General features: G+C 32.0%; 1 protein-coding gene across 1 annotated transcript; it reads left to right on the top strand.

Moving 5' to 3' along the window:
- On the top strand, positions 1 to 1,663 carry LOC11421602 (cationic peroxidase 2). The gene is made up of 3 exons (XM_003593139.4): positions 1 to 547; positions 852 to 1,014; positions 1,111 to 1,663. Exons 1-3 carry the CDS (start codon positions 152 to 154, stop codon positions 1,527 to 1,529), a joined length of 978 nt encoding a protein of 325 aa, XP_003593187.1. The 5' UTR covers positions 1 to 151; the 3' UTR covers positions 1,530 to 1,663.
- Positions 1,664 to 11,561: the final 9,898 nt, after the last annotated feature.

Raw genomic sequence — 11,561 nt, 5'->3', positions numbered from 1 at the left:
CATGCATGGCATTGCATATTGCATTTCACTACAATAAAATCATTACATACAAACTCTTTATATGCACCTAAAGTCTTAAACAGCTACATATATTCCATTCATATAATTAAGCTTAACTCTTCTTGCAATCCTTTACAAAAATATCATATAAATGGAGGGTAGTTTGTTTAAGGTTGTGTTTCTTTTACTAGTTTTTAGTATTGTAAACACATTAGTGTATGGCCAAGGGACACGTGTAGGATTCTATTCAAGTACATGTTCTCAAGCAGAATCAATTGTTAAATCCACAGTTGCTTCTCATGTTAACTCTGATTCTTCTTTAGCTCCTGGTTTACTTAGGATGCACTTTCATGATTGTTTTGTCCAAGGTTGTGACGCTTCTGTTCTCGTTGCCGGCTCAGGCACCGAGAAAACAGCATTTCCAAACCTTGGTTTAAGAGGTTTTGAAGTTATTGAGGATGCTAAGACAAAACTCGAGGCTGCATGTCCCGGTGTTGTCTCTTGTGCTGATATCGTTGCTCTTGCTGCTCGTGATTCCGTTGTTCTGGTAATTAACTAACTTAACTATATATTGTACAAATGATAGTAAAGGAGATACTGCTAAAAATGTTGAATTAATTAGTTACACAAATATAAATTTTATGTTCATGAATTTAGTCATTAATCTATTAGAACCGTCAAAATTAAAGATCAATATTCATTTTTTTTTTATATTAATAATTCAACCTTTTTAATAGTTCAAAATATTCGATCAATTATAAAATTGACATAAGTTGAATATATTACTTAGTGTAATAAGTTCTTAACTTGTTGAAATATGGACCTATAATTGATTTATGTATGCATTGTAGAGTGGTGGTCTTAGTTGGCAAGTTCCTACCGGGCGCAGAGACGGACGCGTGTCACAGGCTTCTGATGTCAATAACTTGCCTGCTCCTGGTGATTCTGTTGATGAGCAGAAACAAAAGTTTGCAACAAAAGGCCTTAACACTCAAGACCTTGTCACCCTTGTTGGTAAGAGATCTAAATATTTTCGAAATTTATTTATCACTCTAGAATTACATATTGATGTTGCATCACATTAATTAATATTTTATGAATATATTATAGGTGGACATACAATTGGTACAACAGCATGTCAATTCTTCAGCAACAGATTGAGAAACTTCACTACAAATGGTGCAGCTGATCCTTCAATAGACCCTTCATTTCTTTCACAATTACAAACACTTTGTCCTCAAAACAGTGGTGCTACAAACAGAATTGCATTGGATACTGGAAGTCAAAATAAATTTGATAATTCTTACTATGCTAATCTGAGGAACGGACGTGGAATTCTTCAATCTGATCAAGCATTGTGGAATGATGCTTCCACAAAGACATTTGTGCAAAGATACTTGGGTCTAAGAGGGTTGCTTGGATTAACATTTAATGTTGAATTTGGAAATTCAATGGTAAAGATGAGCAACATTGGAGTGAAGACCGGTGTTGATGGTGAAATCCGCAAGATATGTTCTGCTTTCAACTAAATGCATATGTGGTTTTATTGATTAGTTTGTACTGTTGGCATGTTTGCCATTGAAGTGTATAATATTTGTAGTCTTTTGTTTGTTTTCTTGTTCATACGAAATATGTTGAAAATGAATATATTTTCATTTATATATGCGGTTTGGTCCGATTTTTAAAAAAATCCAAAATTCAAATCGAATTTCAAAAAAGAAAAATCCAAAATCATCAAATTACAATATTCCGATTTTTAGATACTTTTGAATACGGCAAATTACACTGAATTCTCTTAGAGTGTGTTTGGATGGGGGAATGTTTTGAGGGAATGTATTGTTTTAAGGGAATTCAAATACTTTGGGGTGAATTCCATTGTTTGGATAATAATTTGAAGTATTTTCAAAATGATGGAAATTTATGAAGTATTTTGTTCAAGTTAAATTTAGAGAATTTTAAATGACACCTAAAAGCTAAGAATTTCAAATTTCTTCATTGTTGTTATTTTTCATATTTTACATTTTGGTCCTCAAATTTTCCAAAAATTTTCAAATTGACCCAAAAAATTTCCAAAAAATTGCAAATTGGTCCCTCAAATTTTTCGAAAATTATAATTTGACCCCTCAATTTTTTGAAATTTACATTTTGACCCCTAATTTCAATTTTCAAATTTGGCCCAAAAAAATTAAAATTTATAAAAGTTGCCCAAAAATGATGACAATGAATTTTTTTATTACTTCATCCAAACAAAAGAATTGAGAAATGAAAGTAATTTAATGGAATCATTTAAATTGCCTAGAATTCTAAATTCTTTAAAATTTCTCAATTACCTCATCCAAACACACTCTAAGAGAATTCAGTGTAATTGAGGGTTTGTTTGGATGGAGGGTTTAGGAGGGGAGGGTTCACTTTTCATTTTTAAATTACGGACACTATGAAATGTTTTTTAAAAAGTTAAAGGGGACTACACTACTCTCGGTTTATGAAAGGAACTAACATAAACTGCTTTGTGACTGTCTTTTCTTTCTATCTCTTTGTGTTTGTGTTTAAACCACTGCATTCATAACACTATTTCAAACTCTGAACTGAAGCTTCAGACCCTAATCAGTTTAAACACTTAGAAAAAGTTTAGAAAAGCCAACACAATTCAACCTCCCTTCTTGTGTTTTTCTTACCTTCAAGTATATCCTTCACTTTTTGCTCTTTTAGGTCCATATTGTTGAACCCAGAGCTCCGCTCCACCATGTTAGAATCAATGGTGCTCGTGATAACTTTCCCTTAACCCTTTAAGGGTTTTTTGGAATAGAGATAGTGCTTTGATTTTTGTTAGCTTCTATTAAGCACCTCCTTACAACTTCAATGTCTCCGTCGGGTGATCTCTATAGAAACTTCGAGGACTTTGTTGTGTTCCGCACCTTTGATTGGTCCCTTTGTTTGTCTTCTTCGAATTTGGATAATATGGAATCTTCTTGGTCTATTGTCTCAGCTTTCCTTATTGTATGACGATTTCAATTGCATCTTTGATATGGATACAATCTTCGGTTGTATGACCATGACTTTTGCAGAACTAATACTTTCTCTTGTCTACACTTGTTTTGGGTGTTGTTGTTTTATGAATTTTGATACCAGCTTCCTTGAAGTGCGCAGAGGCATATTCATCCAGGATTTTGTCCCTAGACACCGAGAGGATTCAACTTATAAATTATCCTTCCTTGTTTTGTTGAAGTTGTCACATACAATTTCTCCTTATATCTTTTGTAGATATTGTCAAGGTTTAAGAACTTTTTGAGCGAGCGAAGCTCACCAACATCGACGGTTTTGCTAAAATTGATTCATGGTCGAGACATTTTTCAAGTAAGTAGATCTTTATCTTTTTGTCCCCTACCTGGAATTGAACCTCTCAATATAGTCTCTGAGATGCTTGGATTTTTTCTGCACGATGGCTTCCAAGTTAACAACTGTTTCGGGTTGTCGCCTCGAAGTTGTGAAATAAGCAGCAAACTGCAACATACATCTTTCTAGGAATCAATCAATTCCCTTATGAAACTCTTGTATTACGCCATTGCTCCCTTTCAAAGTGTGGTGGCAAAAAGTTTACACTTGCCTTGATGTTTTCGATGTGTTCGTTGAACACTCCCTTGATGCTTTCGATTTGTTTCGTTGGGATTTGTGGTCCCGTCATATGTCTCCATCTAGGGAGGTTTCTCTAATCCCAAAGGGTTTCAAGTCTCTCTGATTCTTCTAGTGAAAGGCCTTGTGGGGCTCGTTCATCATCTGATTGAGATGATCATTATGAATGCCTATGGATGCACCTTCTTTGACGCCCTTATCATGGGAAATCTTTGGTTTGATCATCTAGAGAGTGTCGTGGGGACCTGAATCTCTCTAGAGTTGTGCTTTTTCTCTTTTGTAGTCTAGAACATAGAACAAAGCCATCCCATTAGTTCTCTCTACAATTTCACCTCCTTTGTAAAACTGATTTTCCTCCTCTCATCAATCTCTCTCCAAAAAAATCTTCTATCGACTATCGCTATGTCGAAGATCCGCCTATTTAATATACACTATTATGTTTTATACTATGGAATAAAAAATCTGATTGAAAGAGGAGAATCTACATTATGTGTCCAACAAGTTCTCTAACGGAGATTAGTCACTATTAAGCGATGGTCATGAAATAATAAAAAATAAAAAAAAAACAAAGAAAGTGGAATCTGCTCGGGTTAGGAACAAAAGAAATAAAATGAAGGAGAAGAAAAATGGAAGCTCATAGATGTTATGATAGATAACATATTCACGTTTAAACAATTTAACTTTTGTCGGATAATAAAGCTTAAAGTGCATTCAGAAATATTTTTTACATCGAAGTAAAATGAAAGAAGGAAAATGAATAGAAATTATACTGATAACATTCTATAACATTTCCTGGCTTCTCCTTACACGGTCCATATTCATTTATCGCCCAAGGACATTCTTTCTCGCAATCGTCGTCATCTCGTTTTTGATCATAAACGACAAAATATTTAAATCCATGAATCCATGAAACACTACAAAAGTATAATTTATTTGGTAGAAGAAAGGTAGTCTTAAAACTGAAGCTGTAAACTTCCTTATATTTTAGTGTTTTATTCCCAAAATCGTCATGATTATCTTTACAATGAACATCAACTTGAAGAGAGTTGGTGAAGTTGTTGGTAATACTCACATGTACTGTGGTAGGAAAAGGCTTAAAGCTTTCAACATCCTTGAACTGCAAAACAACAAAAATTGTTAGTAACATTGGACGCTAAAACCATATTGATTCTCTATTATATTTGATAAAATGACGCTGAAACATATGGTTAGGTTCTTGTTATATATAGTGTAGATCTTGACGAAGGGAGTATTTTTATTTTTTTTTGCAATTACAAATATTAATAGTAATAACAATAATAAAAATAACTAATGATTTCACCAAAATATTATTTTGCATAGTAGTCAATAGTCAACTTCGTATTAAATTTGAAATTTTCCGATAAAGACGGATTATTTATGGGCAAATTCTATGGTACACCCAATATATTTGAGTGTACCGGTACACTTACTCTTTAAATTAACAGTTAAATGAGTTATTTTTTTGAAAAAAAATATTATTTTTTTATAATTATAATAACAAAATCTTATTCATCAAAAGTGTCAACAAAATAAAATTATTTATTTTTGAATTTTTATCACTCATAATTGAGAACATTCATTATTTTTTATGATAATATGTAAAAAAAATTATATGATTCTTATAAACAATGAAATAATGTTTTTTCTTATGAAATGATGTTCTATAAAATATAAATATTGACAAATAGCTATTTATTACATAAAAAATTATCGTTAATTCATAAAATTATGAAGCAAGAGTACCGGTACACCTCACTTTGTGAGTGTACCGTAGAAATTCCCTTATTTATGAATTTTTAAAGGTTAAATTATGTTTTTGGTTCCTTAACTATTTAAATAGTATCGCTTTGGTCCCTTAATTAAAATTTGATTTATTTTGGTATCTTAACAGGAAGAAACCCTAACGTAAAAGACCAAAATGTGCAACAGAGAGAAAGTTAAGATACCAAAATAAATCAAATTTTAATTAAGGACCAAAACGATACTAATTAAATAGTTATGGGACAAAAATTTAATTTAGACATTTTTAAACCATCAAACATTTTAAAACGAAAATAACAAAAACTACGATCTAGAAACTAATTTTTGGGTTATAAAAAAAAAACTAAATTTTGGGCTAATTTTTTTTCATAGACCTCTACAATAATACATTGAAAGAAACTACAATTTCATACATATTTATGTAGATGCCTCAATTTATTTTGATTTTACAACTAAAATGTTCAAAATTTCGTTCCTAGATTTTATTTTGAGTAAGCATATAATCGCGAGTCAAACTTTGTTTCCAAATTTTTTAGGCATGTGTTTATAACATCATGACAACCTCTACCCTGAAAAATTGGAGTTTTTAAACGAAAGACAACTTAACTATGAACTTTTGTCCTCCACCATTATAATTTTTTTTAAAAAAATTCATAATTAACTCGTCGCTCGTTTAAAAGCTCCAAATTTTTATGGTGATAGTTGTGATAATGTCCTACAAAATCGGAGAACGAAACTTGATCCGTGAGTATGTGCTTACTTGGAACAAAATTACGATTTTAAACAATTGGTTGAAAAATCAAAATAAATTGAAGCGTCTCCGGAATGCTATGAAAATTTACAAATTCTTTTTATATATTTTTATAGAGGTCTCTAAAAAAATCAGCTCAAAATTCAATTTCTATGTCGAGGTATTTTGTTTTGGTTTTTGAGTTTTTAAAGCCTTAAAAATTCATAATTAATATATAAATTGTCGAAAAAGTTATAATTTTATTTGGGAGGTTTCAAACCAAACACACACTATAAAATTTAAGAGTTTTAATTGTATTTTTTAGAGGGGGTTTCAAATATTAAATTTGTGCATCATCCCTACTACAAAAAAAGGAGTGAAAATGACTTTTCACATCGGTTACACCCGATGTGCGTAAAGGTGAAAAATTGATATTTTCTGTATGCTGTTTAACCAAACTAATTTGAGACCACATTTTTTTTATTTTATTCTATCGAACCTTCACAGAACAAATAATATTATAAAATCTAAATTTAAATAGTAATATTATATGACATTTTGTACAAGTTTTGACATTTACTACAATTACCACAAAAACACAAAGTAACTAACTCAAGAAAGAAACTCTACCTTCTAAATAATTATATTATGTTAGTACAAGTAGGATACTAAAGCATGTAGGTATTCAAAAAAATTGTAAAACTGGACCGACCGCACTAATAAAAACTGAACTGTTTATGTTGGTTTAGGGTTTACTTTTGTTTTCATTTTAATTTACTTTTGTTTTCTTTTATTTTTAAATTAAATTAAAATCAATTTCTAGCAACTCAAATGATGCCACATCAAGAGTGGTATGAGAGGGTGTATGACATTGGTGTGTTTATATATCTTTTTCCAATGAAAAATTAATAAGTCCTTCCCTGCATTTTCTCTTTTCCGTTCTAATTCCAGCCCCCCTCCCATCATTTCTTTCTCTTTCTCTCTCTCTTCTTTCTTCCACTCACACTTCCGCCACCTCTACTGTCCTCCGACCTTATTCCAACCACCCTCTCTCCACCGTCTCTGTTTTTTTTTTGTCATTGTTGTCACCTCTAAAACACCACCATCAAAACCATTGTGGTAGATCTAAGTGTTTTTGAAGGACGACGAGTGACGACGGTGGGCCGTGTTTTGACGTCGAAGTTGGTGTGGTGGAGCATATATGAGTGTTTGATGTCGACGATGGGATGGTGACGCAAATCTGATTGTTTTGACGCCATAAATAGTGAAAAAACGTTGTAACGGGAGAAAGAGAGAGTGGTTGTTATTTGGTTCCGTCCTCGTTGCATCTTCAGCTTCTCCATCATCGAAATCGTCGTCACCGGAAAGTGTCGGTGGAGGTGGATGGTGGCGGAGGAGAAGTCAGCAGAGAAGAAAAGGGAGCAGAAGGGAGAAGTGACATGTTTGTGTCTATTACAAAATTACCCCTATTTTCTGTTGTTGGACAAAATTACCCCCAATTTAATTAATAAAAAATGCTACATAAAGGGTGTATAGAAGAGGTGTGCCACATATGTTGGTACGTGTATCATAACTCATTTTCATTTTAATTTACTTTTGTTTTCTTTTATTTTTAAATTAAATTAAAATCAATTTCCAGCAACTCAAATGATGCCACATCAAGAGTGGTATGAGAGGGTGTATGACATTGGTGTGTTTATATATCTTTTTCCTTCATTTTATCAGGTTAAGTTGATCTTTATTTGATTGACACAATTGCTTCATTTAAATGAAACACTACAATCAAGTACAAAAAGGTATAGATTGTTCAACAAAAAAAAAGTACAAAAAGGTATAAAAAGGAAATTAGACGGAATTCAGATGCATTGTTTGGTCATATCTTCAAAAAGAGAACCTCACACACACATTGCAAGTATTCAGGTTCAAACCTGAGTCAAGGCATCCAACCTAACAATTTCAGCATTGCCGGTTGACCAAATTTTTGTTTTAGGGGGACTAAATGTGAGAGCAAATTTTTAGGGTGACTAAAATGAAAATTTGATATATTTTAAAAACAAACATATATTTATTAAAGTTCAAATTTATTTTCTTTGAACATCGATTTCTGTGGTAAAAATATAAAAATATAACTTTGATTGAATGATGTTATACACCTGATCTTGTTCAATTTATATGTAATTTTTCACCATGGTTGAACTTAAACAACTATAAGAGTCACACTTGTTGTTATGTTTTACGGATTTAGCATATGACTTTTATTATTTGTATATTCATCCCACTTAAATTAATGACATTTTACATTTTAAATCATCAAGTTATTTTGATTATTCCCTTCAATTCAATCCCTCTCCAATTTTTTTTTCTTTTTTTTTCTTTCCTTCTTTCAAATCTGGGTTCATCCTTCATTCAACCACTCTTCCATTCATCTTCATCAACCATTCAAACTTGGGTTTATTGTCTTCAACCTTTCAAACCAACACCCTTCCAATTACGTACTAAGTGTGTTGCATTTGAATTCATACTCCCTCTACATTTAATGCCAACTACTATGCATTAGAACAAGGGTCACAAACTCAAAATAGGTACAGTCAAACCACTAGAAGAGTGGATGCATATTAAAAGGATCGAAATCTAATCTAATGTGTGTCTCTCTCTCTCTATATATATATATGGAATTTGCTAGAACACACTCATTAGTTTTAATGTGGGAATGAGTGTATTTAACTACTTTTTAGTTATAATTTCCTAAAACACACATTCTAAAAAATAAGTGGGTGCATCCTAGCAAATGATTATAGGAGTTGCTAACATACACCCACTTATTTTTCAGAAGGTGTGTTTTATCAACATTCACCTTAAGGTGTATTCAACAACTTTTTAGTTATATCTTTACTAAAACACACCTTAATAAAAACTAGTGGGTGTATCCTAGCAAACCCATATATATATATATATATATATATGGTGGGTTGATGGTGTCTGATTTTTATTTTGAAGGAGGTCCAGAAAAACTTTGCATACACAACTGATCAAAACATTTATAATCGTCACATCAAATAATGTTTTTAATTTACGTGTAATTTTAAAATGTTTTAATTAATTGTGTGTAAAGTTGTTTTGAACCGTCAACCCACCACTATTAAATTCTTTATATATATATATATATTAGATTTAGTCAAGTATAGTCAATTTTTTTGACCAACTCTAAAACTTCTTTTTTATTATTATTATTTTTACTATTAACAACAATATTCTTCGTATAAAAAAACAATATTCTTATTTACTATACCACCTATATGGTCAAATATCTAATTAGTATACCACCTATATGGTCAAATAGCTAATTAATATGAAGAAAAAAAACTAATTAATATTTGTAATTTTTAATGGAAAAAATATTCTTCTTCATCATGTTCGTCGCTATATATAACAAGAAGTAGATCATATATGTTTCAATACAAATATATCATTTCTCAATTTCTCAAGGAAGATGGTTTCAATCTCCAAAATTGCTTTCTCAATTCCAATGTTATTAATTATTTTTGTTGCTTTGCAGTTCACAAGTGGTCAAATTCTTCCTCCGATTGTTCCTCCAGTAGGTGGGCTCATTCCTCCGATTATTCCTCCAGTCATTCCTCCGATTTTTCCTCCAGTAGGTGGGATCATTCCTCCAATAGGCGGGGTCATTCCTCCGATTGTTCCTCCAGTAGGCGGGATCATTCCTCCTATTGTTCCTCCAGTAGGTGGGGTCATTCCTCCAATTGTTCCTCCAGTAGGTGGGGTCATTCCTCCAATTGTTCCTCCAGTAGGCGGGGTCATTCCTCCGATTGTTCCTCCAGTAGGCCGAATCATTCCTCCGATTCTTCCTCCAATAGGCGGGAACACTCTTCCAGTAGGCGGGGCCATTCCTCCGATTGTTCCTCCAGTAGGCGGGATCATTCCTCCGATTGTTCCTCCAGTAGGCGGGGTCATTCCTCCAATTGTTCCTCCAATAGGTGGGAACTCTCCTCCAATTGCCTCCATGTAGGATTAAGGAGGCGTCTTCAGAATGTTTTCCTTATAATTGAAAAGTTGTTATGTAACACATGCAACATCTACTCGAAAGAAGAAGAAAAAAAAAACTATTTAGTGATGAGAATAATACTCTTAAATTGTACCTCAATTTATGTTGATTGAACAATAAAAATAAGGATGTAGCGCCTTTTTATACATTTTGCTAGATTAAATCATCATTTTTTTTTTATAAATCATCATATATTGATCGCAAGAATTATGAATTTGTTCTTCCTTTCCTCCTTATATTTGTCTTATAATTTATTTTGATAGAAAAAGCTTCATTCTTAGTGCAATTTTAGTTGTTTTATACAAAAGATGTTGCCTTTAAAACAGGGCCGGCCTAATAGATAGAGGTTCTTGGTAACAAATGCCCTAAAGACATTGTTTAAGAAATGTACAAGGAGAAATTTTGTCTTGAAAATACAAGTTAAACACATGTAAAAGTCAAGGTAAAAGTTGCTACTTTTGATGCTTAAACAATGTCGTAAGGGCGCTTGTTTGGATTATCCATAGATTGATAAGCTTAAAGAAATTTTTTATTTAGGCCTTTTAATTTTTTTTTTTAACCAAGTACTTATAAAAAGACATTAAAAAAAATTGATTTTGTATTGACTAAGGTGTTGACCAGGATTTGAATCTATGATCAAGAGTATATGAGACTTTTTTCATAATCAATTAAGCTATGTAATGTCGATAAATTATCTAATATATTATAAATTTATAACGAAATTATTTTTGAACGCCCATTATTTTACCCAAAATTTGAAGGTTAAAGTCCTTGCTTGAATTGCTTGCCATTTGGGTCGACACTCTTTAAAAGGAAATAATTTATCTATTATATTATAGAGCAATGATATTTGAACAACCATTTGCTAACAACTTTAATGACAACCTCATTTTACTCTCTTTTCATTGGTCAAAAAAAATGGAGAGAGAAAAAGGGAGAGAGAGTAAGAATATAATGTGAGTATGGAGAGAGGATCCTCTCCAGTATTTTCTCTCTCTTGTTTCCTCCAGTGAATAGATCTCAGCCATTCATTTATTTAAATGACAAATCAATGGATAGAAGTAAAACACATAAATGAGATGTTGTTTTCTCTATTTCATGTCGTTTTGCTATCTCCAGTTTCCCCTTTTTTGCTCACAAACCCATCTCAAGATTGAAACTCTGTAATTTTAAACTTTGTAACTCTGATACATTAAATTTGAAACTATCTTCATGTACTTGTTCACAAGATGCATCCCTACAATTTTCCCTAAAAAAAAAAAGATGCATCCCTACAATTTGAAACTCTGTAAATCTGATCTCCACACCAACGCTAATCGCAACCGTGATCTGTTAAATTTTTGTTGGCTTCCCTTA

The sequence above is a fragment of the Medicago truncatula genome, chromosome 2, assembly GCF_003473485.1.
Source record: "Medicago truncatula cultivar Jemalong A17 chromosome 2, MtrunA17r5.0-ANR, whole genome shotgun sequence".
Lineage (NCBI taxonomy): Eukaryota > Viridiplantae > Streptophyta > Magnoliopsida > Fabales > Fabaceae > Medicago > Medicago truncatula.
Note: the sequence above shows the minus strand (reverse complement) of the source record. Positions and strands in the feature narration are given on the sequence as shown.

What these genes read in the sequence shown, in the direction of transcription:
- LOC11421602 (XM_003593139.4), top strand. Translation starts at nt 152, where the DNA reads ATGGAGGGTAGTTTGTTTAAGGTTGTGTTTCTTTTACTAGTTTTTAGT. An exon ending in CTCGTGATTCCGTTGTTCTG is followed by an intron (nt 548 to 851) that starts GTAATTAACTAA and finishes TATGCATTGTAG; the next exon opens with AGTGGTGGTCTTAGTTGGCA. An exon ending in AGACCTTGTCACCCTTGTTG is followed by an intron (nt 1,015 to 1,110) that starts GTAAGAGATCTA and finishes AATATATTATAG; the next exon opens with GTGGACATACAATTGGTACA.